General features: G+C 38.2%; 2 protein-coding genes across 7 annotated transcripts; both read right to left on the reverse strand.

Moving 5' to 3' along the window:
- Window positions 1-488: 488 nt before the first annotated feature.
- On the reverse strand, window positions 489-5,709 carry LOC130404551 (uncharacterized). Of its 6 annotated transcripts, none has more exons than XM_056609357.1 (10): window positions 5,600-5,709; window positions 5,061-5,390; window positions 4,650-4,955; window positions 3,134-3,466; window positions 2,723-3,028; window positions 2,472-2,565; window positions 2,144-2,235; window positions 1,971-2,002; window positions 1,776-1,822; window positions 496-1,391 (listed from the first exon to the last, which is right to left on the reverse strand). In XM_056609357.1, the coding sequence occupies exons 1-9, from the start codon at window positions 5,643-5,645 to the stop codon at window positions 1,802-1,804; spliced, it is 1,560 nt and encodes a 519-aa protein (XP_056465332.1). In that variant the 5' UTR covers window positions 5,646-5,709; the 3' UTR covers window positions 496-1,391; window positions 1,776-1,801. The 6 variants fall into 6 exon arrangements, with proteins under 6 accessions (XP_056465333.1, XP_056465328.1, XP_056465331.1 ...); XM_056609355.1 differs by having other exon boundaries at window positions 1,776-1,834; XM_056609356.1 differs by having other exon boundaries at window positions 493-1,822.
- A 2,236-nt stretch (window positions 5,710-7,945) lies between these two features.
- On the reverse strand, window positions 7,946-18,380 carry LOC130405238 (uncharacterized). The gene is made up of 10 exons (XM_056610281.1): window positions 18,272-18,380; window positions 11,089-11,217; window positions 10,109-10,243; window positions 9,902-9,970; window positions 9,556-9,650; window positions 9,353-9,479; window positions 9,112-9,232; window positions 8,928-9,010; window positions 8,497-8,616; window positions 7,946-8,376 (listed from the first exon to the last, which is right to left on the reverse strand). Exons 1-9 carry the CDS (start codon window positions 18,275-18,277, stop codon window positions 8,512-8,514), a joined length of 870 nt encoding a protein of 289 aa, XP_056466256.1. The 5' UTR covers window positions 18,278-18,380; the 3' UTR covers window positions 7,946-8,376; window positions 8,497-8,511.
- Between the last annotated feature and the right edge of the window lie 359 nt (window positions 18,381-18,739).

The following is an 18,739-nucleotide window of genomic DNA, read 5'->3' on the forward strand; positions in this document are numbered from 1 at the left end:
TCGGTAGGTGAATGAAAATAACTGTCAGAAATAGCAGCTTGGCTAAAAAGAAAGAGAGAGGGATGGAGAGAGAAAAAGAGAGCTGGAGAAAGCGAGGGAGAGAAAGAAAGGGGGGGGGAGGGGCAGTGGAGTGGGAAAGAGAGAGACATTGAAGGACACAAAGAGGGGAAGAGAGAGATTGACGGGGGGGGGGGGGGGGGGGGGGCAATGGAAAGGGAAGGAGAATGAGAAGGTATGCGTGCACCTGTACTCCTTCTTCTCTACCTCTAACCTCACTCTCCTCTGCAATTCACACAGGCACACACACACACACACACACACACACACACACACACACACACACACACACACACACACACACACACACACACACACACACACACACACACACACACACACGCAACCTCAATATTGAGTTCTACAAACAACAGCTCAAGACAGGACTGCATCCAAATAGAAAAGAAAAATACACTGAAGTAGAAAATATCGAGCAAAAAAGCACATCAGAGCAATCAGTATTTTGAAAGGAGGCAAATATACACACTCAAGGTACATTGAAATTGAAACTTGAAATATAAATAGCTTTTAAGGGTCACACAAAATGCAAAGAAAATGACATTCAATTGAAGAATGAAAGTGGCCCATTAAATATGGCATGTGAAGTCGCTATTCTCCTTATCCATACTCTTTATATTTTCCTATTGTATTTCAACTGTCAATTACCTTTATTTATTTTTTGCTGCTGTTGTTTGCATCTTGTATAACCATCAGGCAAACAACTTGAATAAAAAATGGATTCATGTCGGAGCTTGACATTACCTTCCTCATATCATTTCCTTCCTCTGTGTGGTTTCCTTGTACATGATTGTTGACTTCGAAGCAAACATTTTAACATTTGACACATCGTGAAGAACGTTGATAATATGTGTTACATAACAATCAGGTTAAGATAATCGGGGGGGGGGGGGGATTAGCAAAGCACACTCACCAAATGTTTTAATTACCATATGATCATAAGACAAATATGCAGTTACATATTGAATATAGTTCAGTAGAATATAGCAGAGTAGAATAGAAAGGCTTTATTTTGAAACTGGTTACACGTTGCAATTTATACCCCAATTAGGTGGACACAGCAGGTCATGGCTTATTTATTTACAAGTAGCATACAAGCAAATAATATTAATAGGCCTACATACATTTCTTAGCACTTAGCATGTGAAGTTGTCAAGTACTTATGTTAATAACTTATGAGTTACTGATTACTTGCAAGATGTAGCCCTATCATTGAAATAGCAAATATTGTCTTCAGATACATTGAAAAACAATCCAAGCTAAAAAAAAAAGATATACTATTATTTTGGGTTTCAAGAAGAAACTCTTCCTTGCTCCTGCATTTGTGTGTTTGTTTGTGTGTGTGTGTGTGTGTGTGTGTGTGTGTGTGTGTGTGTGTGTGTGTGTGTGTGTGTGTGTGTGTGTGTGTGTGTGTGTGTGTGTGTGTGTGTGTGTGTGTGTGTGTGTGTGTGTGTGTGTGTGTGTGTGTTTTCGGTTGATGTATGTGTGTATGTGTGTGTGTGCGTGTGTGTGTGTGTGTGTGTGTGGGGGACGGACGGACGGACGACGACAATGGTTAATAATTACTAGTCCAGTGAATCATTCATAGATAGTTTACAGGGAGGACACATCTATAATCATATTGCGTACACAATACATACATAGTGACATACTATACTATGATGCAAAGAATGGTGAATGCCGTGGATGATTTATAATACCATGCAGCAGTCTTGGTTTGGGAACACTATGTCACATTGTCATCCACCTCCAGGTTTTGGTGAATGGATGAAAGAGCAAAAAAGAAAATGGAAAATACTTCATGAAGGAAGAAACTTATAAAAAGGAAGGAAAGAAATAATGGATGACTGAATGAAAGAAGAAATAGCAAAAGTAAATGTATCTCTTAATCTTACTGTCATTGCTGCATGTTTGCTTTTGGCATGTCCTGAAAGAAAAAAAAAGTTACAAAAAAACCAAAACTAATGAGCAATAAAATATGCTTACAAAATATAAACATAAAAATGTAAACATATAACTTATATTTGCATTTCACTTTGAAGAAAGGGAAAGGCTTCTTTCAACCTACTGTAGAATGTCCACCAAATCAACAGGGGCACTAATATAATTATAAGCGATTTGCCCAAAAGCATGAGCAGGTTCTTCAGATCAATGGAATAACTGGAGAGGAAAAAGCACACATGTTCAGACACTGTATTGACTGTATATGATCTGTAAAGAAAGAGCACTCTTTATTGACATAACTGTTCATGACACAAACACAACTTGAACATTATCTGCATTTGTACCACTTTCTTTTTTACAGCCATCACACATTTCCACCCATTTAAATGAAATACTGTCGGAGGTAAGATACATTTGGGTGAGGTCAACAAGGAGAGCAAAAGGGAACTGACCTCGCTACGTTGCAAAGTTCATTGTCAGGTTCCACGTCTGTACTCTTTTTGTCGGACACAACTTCTGACAAAGAGCTGACCATTGTTGAGTTTGCTACATGATGTGGAAATAACACAACATAGTGAGATAATTAAATTTCCTTAATCAACTTCCTGTTGTTGATAACATATATAATGTATTCAAGTGGAAATGTTTCAATTTGGCAAAATATATTTTTTAATCCCTTTAGACGCTACATTTTTAAACGTACTTGTATTCGTTGTCTTTGAATTTACAGCAACGGTAAGATGTATTGGCATATTTAGTTTTCCTTGGAAAAAAATGTACCAACCACTGCTTTCCATGTCTAGGTCTTTCATAGTCACCACAAAAACACCTTGTTTGCTTGTATCAATTGAGTATTGTGAACCTTCAATAAAGCCATCCTGTGGTTCCTTGCAGTGGCCCAGTTTGCACCATCCTGGTTTGCCGTGTATTTTAGAGTCAAAACTGATATTTATACTATCTCCTGCAAATCCTGTTATTTCCTGTTGATCCACATACAGACTGGAATTGCCTGAAAGAGAAATTACTTCTATCAGAGAGCATTGAAATAGCCTTCTTCCAAAAAGCCAATTTCAATCCAATCCTAAGTGTCAGTGTGTAAACCAAACACACTCACCTTTGGACCCTAATAGTTGGAAATATGTTTTCGCATCCGGTGTCCAGAATCCCATCTCCACAGCACACCAGTAGGTTTGCGTTCCCTCCTTTTGGCTTTTGATGGTGACGGTGAAGACCCCTTGGTCCGGGTCATCAGAGATTGTGTACAGGCCTTCTGGAGGACTACACTTGGAGTTGGTTTTGATTTCTACAGAACAAGAACTCCAAGCCCATCCATTACAAAGGTACTTAACAAGGTTCTTATGGCTCGGTTTGTAGAGACATGGAATTGAAACCGTGGCCCCTACTTCCACGGACACTTCTTCACTCACTGTAGTGATGCCATGAGTTCCTGTTCATAACACACATGTATAATTTCAAATAAAGCGGGGGAAATAGATCATACAGAAATAGATTACAAACAGACACAACTGTTTTGGCTTAATAGGCCTACACTTCTTGAGGAAGATCCCCAAAAATCATCCCAATTAACATCATGGTCTAAAGTAGTCAAGAGATTTATCAACTATGTCTGCATAAAACTCAAGGAATGCGACTGACATGTAAGTCCACAGAGGGTTACAATGATACCAAGAAAAGGAGCCATGTTCACAAAGTCGGTAGATTGGAGGAGAGTGCCTTTGTGAGCATTTGTGACAAGGGTAGAAAATAAAGTGAATCGTTTGTCTATTTGAGGAAGTAGTGGCTAAGGGTGTACTATTTCCCCCCTTTTTAGCAAGAATTCAACTTCCTTGTTATTTAAGTATGCAGTTATTATATTATACAATGCATTAGTTTTACTATAAAACAGTTATGTTGATTTACTTGATTATGATCATAACATGTAAAGATTGCTTTATTGTTAATTGTATTAATGTTAGCCAATTATTTGCTACCTAGGCAATCACAGCCATGACAAAGATCCACCTGGGACTTGCGTGTGTTTGTGCCCATTTACATGGCTGTCAGTTCTAATTTGACTTCCAAATAACTTATATTGGAGTACTTTTTAGGACTGTCAGTCATGTTCCCCAAAGTCAGTGAAGCTTGCTTGTCTGGGAGAAGGAAGGAACCAGAACACAAAGCAGTAATGCCGCTAATGCCTTCACTTTAGATGTTCGCTGTCCACTGACGCAGTAAAATTAAGAGCCGTTCAACACCTTCCCTGCTCTGTGTCTTTCTTCCAGATCAGAAAATCAAGGGAAACTCAAGTTTACATGAAGAACAAATATAGCAAAAACATATCTTGTACCTTGTAACTCTCTTTCAAGATTGTTATCCTCAACTGTTAGTCGGCCCAGTTCTTTATTCTGTTTAGCTGATTCATGGTGAAGTTAAATTCAAAGGTATGCATGGTTTATTATTGTATTTTATGTTATGATTAACAATTTGAAACTTTACCCATGTCTCCCCGCTAGATTATTCGATTTCATGAATCAACTTCCTGTTGTTGATGAATTGTATACAAGTGGAAATGTTTCAACTTGGCAAAATATTTTTTTTAATCCCTTTTGATGTTACACTTTTCAACTTACCAGTATTCGTTGTCGTTGGGTTTACGGCAACGGTAAGATGTATTGGCATATTTAGTTTTCCTTGGAAAAAAATGTACCAACCACTGCTTTCCATTTCTAGGTCTTTCATAGTCACCACAAAAACACCTTGTTTCCTTGCATCAATTGAGTATTGTGAACCTTCAATAAAGCCATCCTGTGGCTCCTTGCAGTGGCCCAGTTCGCACCATCCTGGTTTGCCGTGTGTTTTAGAGTAAAAACGGATATTTATACTATCTCCCGCAAATCCTGTTATTTCCTGTTGATCCACATACAGACTGGACTTGCCTGAAAGAGAAATAACTTCTATCAGAGAGCATTGAAATAGCCTTCTTCCAAAAAGCCAATTTCAATCCAATCCTAAGTGTCAGTGTGTAAACCAAACACACTCACCTTTGGACACTTCTAGTTTGAAATCAGTTTTCTCATCCGGCCAGATTCCCATGTTCACAGCACACCAGTAGTATTGCGTTCCCTCCTTTTGGCTTTTGATGGTGACGGTGAAGACCCCTTGGTTCGGGTAATCAGAGATTGTGTACAGGCCTTCTGGAGAACTACTCTCGGACTTGGTTTTGATTTCTACAGAACAAGATCTCCAATCCATTCCTTTACAAAGGTACTTAACATGGTTCTTATGGCTCAGTTCGTAGAGACATGGAATTGAAACCGTGGCCCCTACTTCCACGGAGACTCCTTCACTCACTGTAGTGATGCCATGAGTTCCTGTTCATAACACACATGTATCATTTCAAATAAAGTGGGTGAAATAGATCATACAGAAATAGATTACAAACAGACACAACTGTTTCGGCTTAATAGGCCTACACTTCTTGAGGAAGATCCCCAAAAATCATCCAAATTAACATCATGGTCTAAAGAAGTCAAGAGATTTATCAACTATGACCTCATAAAACTCAAGGAATGCGACTGACCTGTAAGTCCACAGAGGGTTACAATGATACCAAGAAAAGGAGCCATGTGCAAAAAGTCGGTAGATTGAGGAGAGTGCCTTTGTGAGAATTGGTGACAAGGGTAGAAAATAAAGTGAATCGTTTGTCTATTTGAGGAAGTAGTGGTATTGAGGAAGTAGGACTATTTTCCCCCTTTTTAGCAAGAATAAAACTTCCTTATTAAACACACAGTTATTATATTATACAACGCATTCGTTTTACTATAAACAGTTATGTTGATTATGATCCTAACATGAAGATTGCTTTATTGTTAATTGTATTATTGTTAGCCAATTTTTTGCTACCTAGGCAATCACAGCAATGAGAAAGATCTATCTGGGACTTGCACACTAAACAACACACCCGCTCAAATACAAGACACACCTTAAGATCACCTCCTGGATAAGTTGGATACGTTAATGGACTGGAAGTACAATACTTAAATGTAACCATATTTATGATGATCTGAAATTACCTTAACTCTAAACTTTAAATCAGAGGCCATGACTCTCCTGCATTCCCTTTACCGCACCGTTGTGACGAAAACAGAGCTGAGCCGGAGGGCAAAGCTCTCGATCTACCGGTCGGTCTTCGACCGGCATTAAGTTAGTTTAATATTCAACATTCATTTAACATTCAAAATACAAACCTATAATGCGCTTCAACCATTTGAGTGAATGATGTCAAATAAACTGTGCAACATACGGATTAATGTCCCTCATGTGCCACAAGGCTTATTTTTCAAATATATATTTTCATCGATTTTTTACTTCTTTTTTTTTAAACTTATTATGCTCCTTGACCTTTTGACCTCAAGATGTCAAACCAACTGTATAATACAGACAATAATAACCCCCATGTGCCACAAGGCTTGGTTTTCAAATATATAATTTCAGCGTTTTTTTTAAATGAATGTAAAATTTATAAATAAACGTATTATGCTCCTTGACCTTTTGACCTCAAGATGTCAAACCAACTGTATAATACAGACAATAATAACCCCCATGTGCCACAAGGCTTGTTTTTCAAATATATCATTTTAGCAATTTTCTACAATTAATATAAAATAAATACATGTACTTATTATGCTCCTCGACCTTTTGACCTGAAGATATCAAACTAAGTGCATAACACAGATAATAATAACCCCCCTGTGCCACAAGGCTTATTTTTCAAACATATCATTTTAGCAATTTTCTACAATTAATATAAAATAAATAAATAAACGTATTATGCTCCTTGACCTTTTGACCACAAGATATCAAACCAACTGTATAACACAGATAATAATAACCCCCATGTGCCACAAGGCTTATTTTTCAAATATATCATTTCGGCAATTTTTCACAAATAAAATAAATAAATAAACGTATTATGCTCCTTGACCTTTTGACCTTAAGATATCAAACCAACTGTATAACACAGATAATAATAACCCCCCTGTGCCACAAGGCTTATTTTTCAAATATATCATTTCGGCAATTTTTCACAAATAAAATAAATAAATAAACGTATTATGCTCCTTGACCTTTTGACCTCAAGATATCAAACCAACTGTATAACACAGATAATAATAACCCCCATGTGCCACAAGGCTTGTTTTTCAAATATATCATTTCGGCAATTTTTCACAAATAAAATAAATAAATAAACGTATTATGCTCCCTGACCTTTTGACCTCAAGATATCAAACCAACTGTATAACACAGATAATAATAACCCCCCTGTGCCACAAGGCTTATTTTTCAAATATATCATTTCGGCAATTTTTCACAAATAAAATAAATAAATAAACGTATTATGCTCCTTGACCTTTTGACCTCAAGATATCAAACCAACTGTATAACACAGATAATAATAACCCCCATGTGCCACAAGGCTTGTTTTTCAAATATATCATTTCGGCATTCTTTCACAAATAAAATAAATAAATAAACGTATTATGCTCCTTGACCTTTTGACCTCAAGATATCAAACCAACTGCATAACACAGATAATAATAACCCCCCTGTGCCACAAGGCTTATTTTTCAAATATATCATTTCGGGAATTTTTCACAAATAAAATAAATAAATAAATGTATTATGCTCCTTGACCTTTTGACCTCAAGATATCAAACCAACTGTATAACACAAATAATAATAACCCCCATGTGCCACAAGGCTTGTTTTTCAAATATATCATTTCGGCAATTTTTCACAAATAAAATAAATAAATAAACGTATTATGCTCCTTGACCTTTTGACCTCAAGATATCAAACCAACTGTATAACACAGATAATAATAACACCCCTGTGCCACAAGGCTTATTTTTCAAATATATCTTTTCAGCTTTTTAGTATGTGGGTAGTATGGAACATGCCAAGTTGAAACAGTAAATTTTCACTTCTCATGTATAACTGCTTGCAAGGCTGATCTTGTCAGTAATCGTGAAATCTTAAGTGTAGCACGTTTTTGGAAACATTGGTTGAGTTACTAAAATCTTTAATTCAGTCATAAGATTATTTTTTGTCCAGCATTTTCTTATTTTTTGCAGTTGAATAACCTATTATCCATCCTCTTCAAATGGCTTTAAAAGTATCCTTTTCTATTTGGGCTGATTGTCCTGAGATCCGATAAATGGCTAAGAAATCAGACATTTCTTTCTCTTAATTTATTATTATTTTCAAAATCACATCAAAATGTAACATTGACGATCTCTATCGTAACTCTATATTTAGTTTTCTTTCCGTCTTCTTACTGTCCTAGGGTCCTGGTGCCTATAGATAGAAAAATGTAATTACTCATTTTAAAGCATTAAAAAGTTTGTATTGACTCAAAATAATTTTTAATGAACACAATAATGCAGTCAGAGATTTTATTTTCATTATTTCACGTACCTTTTTCATTCTGTCTTAACATAAAAGACAGTGCCATGGCAAGTCATTTTCTGGGGAGTTACTTTTATTTAGGGTAATGCAGATATCGTGAAACCACCGCTTGCATGTCTCACATTGGGTCTAGAAAATAAAACATTTGAACACCAGTTACGTTTATTGAGTTTTTTTTGAAGGCATGTATGTATGTTTGGTCAAATAATTTCTGCCTTAGGGGTCAAAAATAACTTGAGAGACAATCTGATAATGTTTGCTTATGTGCCTTTGTACATGTTTGTGTGGGTGAGTGTGCGTACAATTGAACAGAGTGGCATGTTTGGGTTTTTAAGTTGGACTATGCAATCCACATATGTTTCAGTCAGTGCAAACATCTAATATTATGTGTCTGATATAATGTGACCTGATGTTACACAAAAGACAGCAGGAGTAGTTACCCAGTCAATAACAACTGCTTCAGTTGTTGCCGTTTTTGGGACATCTTTGAGTCCACAGATTGAGCAATACTCATCTCTTGGTTCTACAGTGGCAAAGGACACAAGTGAACTTTACTGGACAAGCTTTGTTGTTTTGTGTGCATAGTAAATATATTATGAAAATTGTATTATGTAGTATGTATACCTGAGGAAGAGAGCATTGTCTCTGCCATTTCAGCCCGCAGCTTTCTTATGCTGCTGCTTGTTGGATTTATGGTCATTGATGCAGGAATTTGTGGAAAACTTTCAGCAACCTTTCTTGCCATCTAAGGAAATCCAGAAATACGTCTTTATGCACATTTACAAAACATTTGGTACAAGAGTCTTTGTTACATAATAGTGTTTAAGGTCACGTGAGATAACTGCTGATTGTTGTGCGGTACTACCTGCATCACAAACACTCCACAACTTGTGCTGTCCTTTTGTTCATTGTGCTTTATGGTTCCTGCTGTCCACTTAATGCTGCTCCAGTGCTGCCTGCCTTGTATGTTTTGGCGCATTTTGAAATACAATCTGCAAATATCGGTTATTTTGAGTGAATGCTCTCATCAAAATGTATGTTTGAAAGTCACAGGCAGAAATACTTTACCGGTAAGTCATTGCAGCCTTATTTGAGATGTCATGGTCAATCTCTGAAGAAGCAGGGTCAATGACAAACACTTGGGCTGACGGAGCATGAAGATACTGATGATCATACATGAAAGGAGAACAATATTAGAACTACGCTTATCCATTAAAAACGTTGTTGTTGTGGGTCAAACACGCTTAAAACGGGAGCGTAGATTTTCCCTGGGTTCTATTTTACTCTACCCCTGGAAAAAAGCTTTCGGAAAACTGCCCCTCATGTCATCACAGGTGGGCATGTTGGGGGTATGTCAGGTGAACTTTAGAACAACATTACATGGTGCTCGCCATACTATATCCTTATTACTCACCACAAACCTCCAGTGACTGTCATTGATATTTACAAAAGACACTGCACCATCAAAACAGTCAAAGTCCACCTGTGTAAACAACAAGGCCATACATTTGAATAATGCTCAGTGAATTCAGCTCAATCCACTCTTACAAAATGACATAATCTGCTGTGTTTGTACAGTTACTGGGATACCTTAATATTGACATAGAAATTGAAAATATACTTTTTTCATTTGGTGTCGAGACATTTGTTGTCTTGTGCCTTCAAGGATCACACCAGTAACATAGTGATCCATCTGGAGCAGACGTCCAGACTTTTCAAATTTATTAAGAGCAGCCCGAATGTAGCATTCGATTGCCTGCAGGGATGAAACATTTAGTTATTCACATCAACATGTAAAACATTTCAATGATTAAGAAGCAAATGACTGTGTTCCAACAGATTCCTAAAATATTGTGTGTAGAAAACTGCAATAATCGTCAGTGCATAGCATTACATATCTGTAGATAGAGCCACTGGGGGAAAGTTCTGAAAGATGACAGTATATGTTTATTGCTATATTATACATACAGTCATGGCCAAAAGTATTGGCACCCCTCCGGAAGTGTTGGTTTTTGAGCAAAATTCACACACTTTAAGGTTTTTTGATTAAATAACCAAACCAGGATAGTGTCAATAGCTCAACACAACTGCAACAACAATTGGTTCCCCCAAATTCAACACAAAATAGCGCCACCAATTGTTGTTGGAAGTGAACACTGCATGGTCAAAAGTATTGGCACCCTTCCCAACAAGTGTCTTTTGCAGTGCTAAAAGCAAACTTTTCATTGTTAAAATCCAGTGCTACCGTTATAGGCAGTCAGACGTCAGCTGTGGTATCATTCCTGAGAAATATAAGCCCATTTATAATGGTCAATAAACTCCAGTTTACTCACTTTACAACTCTATTGGTTTCTATGGACATGTATGAGGTTTTCTTTAAGGATTCCAAATATTTGAATGAATCTACCTAACCCTTTATATACAGCTGATTATCAGTGCCAGTGATTATCACTGCTTCCTCTGACACTGATAATCAGGTGTATATAAAGGGGTAGTGGTAGTGTGCTTTTATCACTGCAAACGACACTTGTTGTTAACTCCTCATTACATTCATTTGTAAAAGTTAAATCATTTCTGCTGTGTCTAAATTTGATTACTTACCTCACCATTAAGAAGTTCATGTGGTCGTAGTGTTACCAAGTCTGCATGCCTCAAAGTAAAGGCATGAGGAGGTGATTTAATAACTGCCACTACTACTTCTGTTTGAGGTTGTTCCCACAGCATCTTTACCTACAGTATGGGAAATGACAATGAAAATGCTTTATGGTGATTTTGCCTGGTTCACAGTTTGTTCATTTAATTCCTTCGTACTGTAACACTAATTTTGTGTTTACAAATACCTCTTCTCTCCACTTCTGTTTTTCTGTGCCTATTGTATCTGTTTGTGAAGTCATTTCTCCTTGTTCTCTGCTGTCCTGTTCCTGTTCTGCTCTTGTCCCTTTCTCTGTCATTTCTCCCTTTTCCCTGCTGTCCTGTTTCTGCTTTGCTCTTGTCCCTTTCTCTCTCATTTCTCCCTTTTCCCTGCTGTCCTGTTTCTGCTTTGCTCTTGTCACTATCTCTGAAGTCATTTCTCCTTTTTGCCTGCTGTCTTTTTTCTGCTTTGCTCTTGTCCCTATCTCTGAAGTAATTTCTCCTTTTTGCCTGCTGTCTTGTTTCTGCTTTGCTCTTGTCCCTATCTCTGAAGTAATTTCTCCTTTTTCCCTGCTGTCCTGTTTCTGCTTTTCTCTCGTCACTATCTCTGAAGTAATTTCTCCTTTTTCCCTGCTGTCCTGTTTCTGCTTTTCTCTCGTCACTATCTCTGAAGTCATTTCTCCTTTTTCCCTGCTGTCCTGTTTCTGCTTTTCTCTCGTCACTATCTCTGAAGTAATTTCTCCTTTTTGCCTGCTGTCCTGCTTCTGCTTTTCTCTTGTCCCGATCTCGGTCATTTCTCCTTTTTCACTGCAGTCCTGTTTCTGCTTTGCTGTTGTCCCTATCTCTGTCATTTCTCCTTTTTCTCTGCCATCCTGTTTCTGCTTTGCTCTTGTCTTTGTTTCTGATGTCAATTTGCCTTTTTTTGCTTTTGCCCTGCTCTCTATCTCTTTTCTTTTTGTTTTTTGTTCACTTTTAGGTGCACCATAGTATTTGGATTTGTCAACTTGTCTTGGGGATCCGCGCTTTGCCCATCTCTCTTCAGCTAAATCCACATAATTTTTGGGACATAGTGGTCTGATAAGGAGGTCCTCTGGAAGTTGATGTCTGAGGATATGTTCAGTATATCTTCCTTTGAGTGAACGATACATTTTTCGGATGAATTCTGATGATCTGAGGTATTGTTTTTTGTGGAGAATGTTGTGTTTAACAATCTTAAACCAATTCTCAATATGGCAATTTGTGTCTCTAGTTTGGCCTTGTTCCAGGTCGTTTTCTCTGTGTGTTTTGTCTGTGGCATACCTCTGTAGGTCTCCCAACTAGGGCTGGGACGACGCGTCGACGTAATCGACGACGTCGACGCATAAATTACGTCGACGCGAAAAATGCGCGTCGATTTAAAAAAAAAAAAGAAAAAAAAAAAAAAAAAAAAAGATGGGCGGCGCCGGGGCGTAGTTGCAACGCGAGTGGCTCCTCAGACTTTCATAAGTGCAAGGCGCCAAAAAAGGAGATGCCTTTCCATTCTAGCAACACGGCAATTCACCAGCACCTGAAGAGGCGCCACCCGGTAGCAGCTGCAGATGACCGAGCACCGTAGAATTCTAAGAATGCATTACTTTGCACTTTTATATTGGAATTTAAAGGCAATAAACATGTATTGAAATGTTAAGGAATTCATATTTTATCATTCAGATATGTAAATCAACATGTATAAATTGCTATTAGTCAATTAATGGGGAGATAATCGAGAATCGAATCGAATCGAAATCGAATCGGACTGAAAAAATGAATCGTTAGATGAATCGATGCATCGAAAAAATAATCGCTAGATTAATCGTTTAAAAAATAATCGTTTATCCCAGCCCTACTCCCAACATGGCACCACTCCAAAGAGGGTAAATGGCCATGTAATTGTCCAGAAGAACTTGTATTATTCTGGGGCAATGGTATGGATTTGAACCGTGAACATTTTCCTGCTGTCCTTCTGCCGCTGATCTTACTTCCTCATAGATTCCTTTGAATTCTCTTGTGTATGGAGAGCTTCCAACAAGTGTTTTGACAGACCTCCCGATTTCTGCATCCTCCCAACTGTACAACTCTGCCTCCATATGATCCTCCTGCTCTTGACTCTTGCTATTGTAGATAAGTGCCTTCAGAAAATCCAAACTGCTTTGGACGTCGTCATTCAGATGTTCTGTCAGCAAAGCAATGCAGAAGTGTCTAAAAATGCGACATGCAGTCTTAAAATCAATTGTGTTCTGCAGTCTTGCAAAAATGAAGGTTGAGAACTCTCTGAGGGACTTGTCATTGGTTTTCCTACCAATGCTGCAATTCACTGCTTTAATTATGTGGGCAGAGCACAGATGAAGCACTGTGAAGGGTTTTATATCGACCCATTTCTGTTGCCTCTGGATAATGTGAAATGTTCTCTTCAGGTATGCATCTATGCTTTCCTTGTTGAATGCTAATAGTACAGCCTGAATTAATGCCCAACTATAATCTGTCTCTACCTTATGTACCCTGAGAGAAGTATATTTGGACAATTTCAAAAGAAACTGCATCAGCCAAAAAGCAAGGGGAGGTACACTGTGCTCATTGGAGATCATCTCGGTGACTGGGAGGGGCGGGGCATCTTGACCATGTCCTGGCAAGGCCATTGCATAATAAAGGACTCTCCGCTTGTCTTCAGGAGGCTTTGACACCACCCCCCCTGTGGCATCCAGGTACAAAGAGACAGGCTTCTTCATCCTCAGGTGATGCACCAAGATGCTTAGGCCTGTCTCTGTGTACAGGTGTATCCCCAAGGGGTTCACCTGAAGATGATGTACATATCCTGGCATGGTATAATAGCTGCTGTCACATTCCCTCATTATGCCTTGCATAAGCTGCATTTCTAGGAGAACATTGTCGTGTAATTTTCTGCTTTTCTGCACTTCTGCAGCGATTACTCTCAAGATGTTCTTATTGAGACTTTTTGTCAGGTTGCCTGACACAAGTTCTGAAACTGGAGTGGTGCACAGTCTCCTGTAGTACTCTGCACTCACTCCTGTGACCACAGATTTCGCGATTTTGCCCCTGCGAATATTGGTTGCTGGCCTGAACCGTGTCTCATTTTTCAAATGTTTAATTTCTCCCTGACGAATAACAGCCATTCTAATGGTGGGTTGACGCCGACTAGGCTTGTTTTTCATCCTAATAATGTACCTTGCCTGACAGGTGGAGAATTTGCAAACAGCAAGCAAAGTTAAATATGGTGCATTTCTTTTCCTGCTGCCATGAACACGGACATGCTGGTATGTAAAATGCAGGACACAGCTCGGGTTTTTTCTTTTAAATTCACTGTGAATTACATTTGTCCATGTTTTTTTAAGTTTGTTGACACCACTGTGAGGTGAGATGTTGCTCCACTGATTTTGTGTAAGTGAAATTGTGAATTTCTTGGCCGTGGATGGCACCTTTCTAAACACTCCATCACTCTTTACAAGAAAAAATTCAGATAAATGTCCTTTTGCATTTGCCTTTCTCTGCCTCACCTTCTCTGGCTCGGGATCACTAAAAGAAACATCAGATCTTCCACTTTTAGGGGACACTGGACTGTCAGAGTCTTCTGACTCTTGCCCTTCTGCGATTTCCCTCTGACTTTCTGAAGAATCGTCATCTGTGTACTGCAGCACAACAGCTTTTTTCTTGCTGTGCCTCTTTTTAACACAACTCAATCCTTCTTTTAGTGCAGATTCTTGATCGCTAATGGAAGCATCAGATCTGCCACTTTTTGGGGACACTGCACTGTCAGAGTCTTCTGACTCTTGCCCTTCTGCGATTTCCCACTGACTTTCTTCAGAATCGTCATCTGTGTACTGCAACACAACAGCTTTTTTCTTGCTGTGCCTCTTTTTAACACAACTCAATCCTTCTTTTAGTGCCGATTCTTGATCGCTAATGGAAGCATCACATCTGCCACTTTTTGGGGACACTGCACTGTCAGAGTCTTCTGTGTCTAGCTCTTCCACCATTTCCCTCTGACTTTCGACAGAATCTTGATCTGTGGGTAACTCTGGACCTTTTGAAATGCATGATGTTGCCTTGACCTTTCCCCTAATATCTCGCCGATCGTATGTCCATAGACAGTGGAGCCATTTCTTGTTTTTCTCTTTTACATTGCCAAAAATCTTTTAGGACAAATTTGACCACACATCTGAACAGTATGACTGGTCTTGATCTAAAATATTCAATGAAAGGAAATGCTCCACAATCAATTGCTCTCCTCTACTGACAAATTAACAAGTTAACTAATACTCATAATTGAGTACTTTTGCCAAAGTAAGTAATAATAATCATTATTTTTACAGCACTATCATTATAGTCAGTTTCACTATGTAATGTCGCCAGAATTTTGTGGAGAGTATCAAAACTATACATTTTGGAAACTTTATTGTGTAAGCAATCAGAAAAATAATGTTTCAATTTGCCCTGATACCGATATACCCGCCATATTGGATTTTACAAAATGGCTGCCGTGTAAAGGGTTTTCGTCAATATCTCAGCTTCAAAATAACCTAGAGCTTTTATTTTGAGAGCTAAACCATCATTTCAGGGCCAAGAAATCCAATGGTAACAAAATAAATAAGATTGATTAAACCTAAAACTTAATTGACAGAAATTTGTAGTTTTATTGAATGTTTTACAAGTGTTCAATCATGAACGTTCCACTAAATTAATGTCCATTAAGAGCCAACCTGCTCCTCATGACAGAAATGTGTTTAATGTTTAAGGCAATCAAGGAGTCTTTATATCATCACTATCATCGTCATCATCAGTTTCATACTTATTCTGTGTGTCCTCATCCTTCTGACACGCACTGCCGCACTGGCAAAGATCGGTGCAGGAGAAGTTGTTTTTTCAGCAAGAACATCAGAAGAACAGTCTCTTTTGCATTGACAGCTAACCATCTCAATGATGGCCTTTGGAGCTGGAAGGGCATCTGTCATGGATGGTTTCAGCTGGCTATCAGACTCCTTGTGGTAGCCATTCTGCAGGGGATCCATCTGAGAATCTTGCAGAGCAATGCTGGCCTGTCCCCATACTCTGGCTTGGATATGGACTCTCATGTTGTCTCAGAGCTCCAAGGGTAGGAGGTAGCTAAGGCTAGGAACCATAAGCCAACCCACGCACAATTGCCATATTTTTCTGTGTTTACAGTACAGTTGTGTATTTTTGGTTTATTTTTGATTCAACTGAATTTATTGCACTGTAAAGTACCGTACTGCAATGTACAGTTTTGAGTATTTGATTTTTTTTGGTTGGGGTGAAAACGTGCCTTCTGTGGAACTGAAACAGTAAATATGGAAGACTGCAGTGTTTTACATAAAGTAGACTAGTGTGTTGCTGCTGATCTGAAAGTGTATTCATATTATACAAGTGTGTATCATTTTGGCATCAGAGTGACATTTTTACAAGGGATTGTTAGGTTTTGTTAGAAGAGTTTCAATTTGACATTGATGTGAATGGCATATTCCTCAGTGTTGTGTCTTATTTTCTGGTGTGTAGAGTATTGACACAATGAGCCAAGATTTGCAAAATGTGTTCAAGCAATTGAAAAAAACTGTCATGGACATTAACTTAGTGGAACGTTCATGATTGATTACCTGTAAAACATTAAATCAAAACTAGAAATTTCAGTCAATTAAGTTTTAGGTTGATTATAGCTTATTTATTGTGTTACCATTAAATTAATTGGCCCTGAAAATGTTAGTTTAGCTGTCAAAATAAAAGCTCTAGGTTATTTAGAAGCTGAGATATCGACGAAACCCTTTTTCACGGCAGCCATTTTGTAAAGTCCAAGATTGCGGCCATATAGGACTTGAGGCAAATGGAAACATTGTTTTTCTGATTGCTTATACTATGAGGTTTCCAAAAATGTATAGTTTTCATACTCTCCACTAAAAGCCAACGGAAGTTCAAATCCAAACATAATGAACCTGACTACTATTAGACTCCCCACTATTTTTTGGATTTTAAACTGCCATACTATTAAGTCTGACATCACGCCGGTGTTACACTGAATTCTGCGACCCATCGAAAAGTGTGACCCCAGAGGGCGCTGTTGCACATTTGCTGGCATGAAGTCGATAAAACAGTGTGCATTATAACAAAAACATAAACAAAACATAAGATCAGGTCCAAATAAAAGTCAACACAATATCTATATAATCGAAACTACGCAAGTTAAGCATGAACGATGCGACTAATAACAGATGAGTCTGACACACGTATCTGTTGCTGACGACACTGACCACACACACACACACACACACACGCGTACGACGCTGAAGTTGGCATCCGATTCGCAGCATCCGATTCGGCTTGAAAACCACTTAGAATCTTCAAATCGGTCCTGATTGAAAACCACTACACCTATACTCTTCAAATCTGGACTACATTATCACAGTGAGGCTATACATTATGTAAAACATAGTTTCAGATTTTTGAAACCGTTACCCTATTTGTGAAAATGCAATGCGGTCAGGACCCCTAAATGAGCCTGTATTGCATTTTCACAAATAGGGTAAAGGTTTCACAAATCTGAAACTATGTTTTACATAATGTATAGCCTCACTGTGAAAATTAAGTCCAGATTTGAAGAGTCTAGGTGTAGTGGTTTTCAATCAGGACCGATTTAAAGTGGACCAGCTGCCGAATCGGATGCTGCGAATCGGATGCCAACTTCAGCGCCGTCACACGCGTACAAGTTGCAACTACCTACTTTCTGAGGGGTATGCAGACACATCACTGGCGTCCCCCCCTCCCAAAAAGAAAGTGTATAAATCGAATTGATTCAAGGAGTTTCAATGATGTAGTCATCATAAAGCATGGGCTATAAAAACGTAAATGTTTATTTTAAAGTGCAATTTCAAAGTACAAGTTCAAAGAACAAGTTCAAGAATTGCAAGCAATAAATTGTGCATAACGTTACTTTGAAACATTGCATAACGTTACTTTTTGAAGTTTGACAAGCAGCAGGGACATTTATTTCACCACATTAGAAATTGAATGAGTCAATCTAACGTTAGCATATAGCTCAGCTTGCTAGTAGAAAATGCAACATCAGCGAACCACCAAACAAACTCTGTAAAACGTAACAATATTTCAATCTTACCTTCATATCAGCCAAAAGGAGGTGGCTGCAGAGACTGTTAACAATTCGAAAAATAAGCACTTGTGGCACGTTAATCTGTATGTTGCACAGTTGGTTTGACAACTTGAGGTCAAAAGGTCAAGGAGCATACCGTGCCGAAGTTAGTTTGATGTTGGATATCCAACAGGTATTCAACAGATATTCGGCCATTAATTTCCTATGGAAGACGGCTTTTTGCTCAATAGCTTCCGAGTTATGGGACCCAGAGGCCCCAGACCAATGTAGACCTGTCCTACTATGTGGTACTAACAACACACACCTCACTAAAAATTTATATTTTATTTATTTCATTTTAATTGTGAAAAATTGTAAAATAAGCCTTGTGGCACATGGGGGTTATTATTATCTGTGTTATACAGTTGGTTTGACATCGAGAGGTCAAAAGGTTAAGGAGCATAATACGTTTATTTATTTATTTTATTTGTGAAA

Source organism: Gadus chalcogrammus, chromosome 15, assembly GCF_026213295.1.
Source record: "Gadus chalcogrammus isolate NIFS_2021 chromosome 15, NIFS_Gcha_1.0, whole genome shotgun sequence".
Classification (NCBI taxonomy): Eukaryota; Metazoa; Chordata; class Actinopteri; order Gadiformes; family Gadidae; genus Gadus; species Gadus chalcogrammus.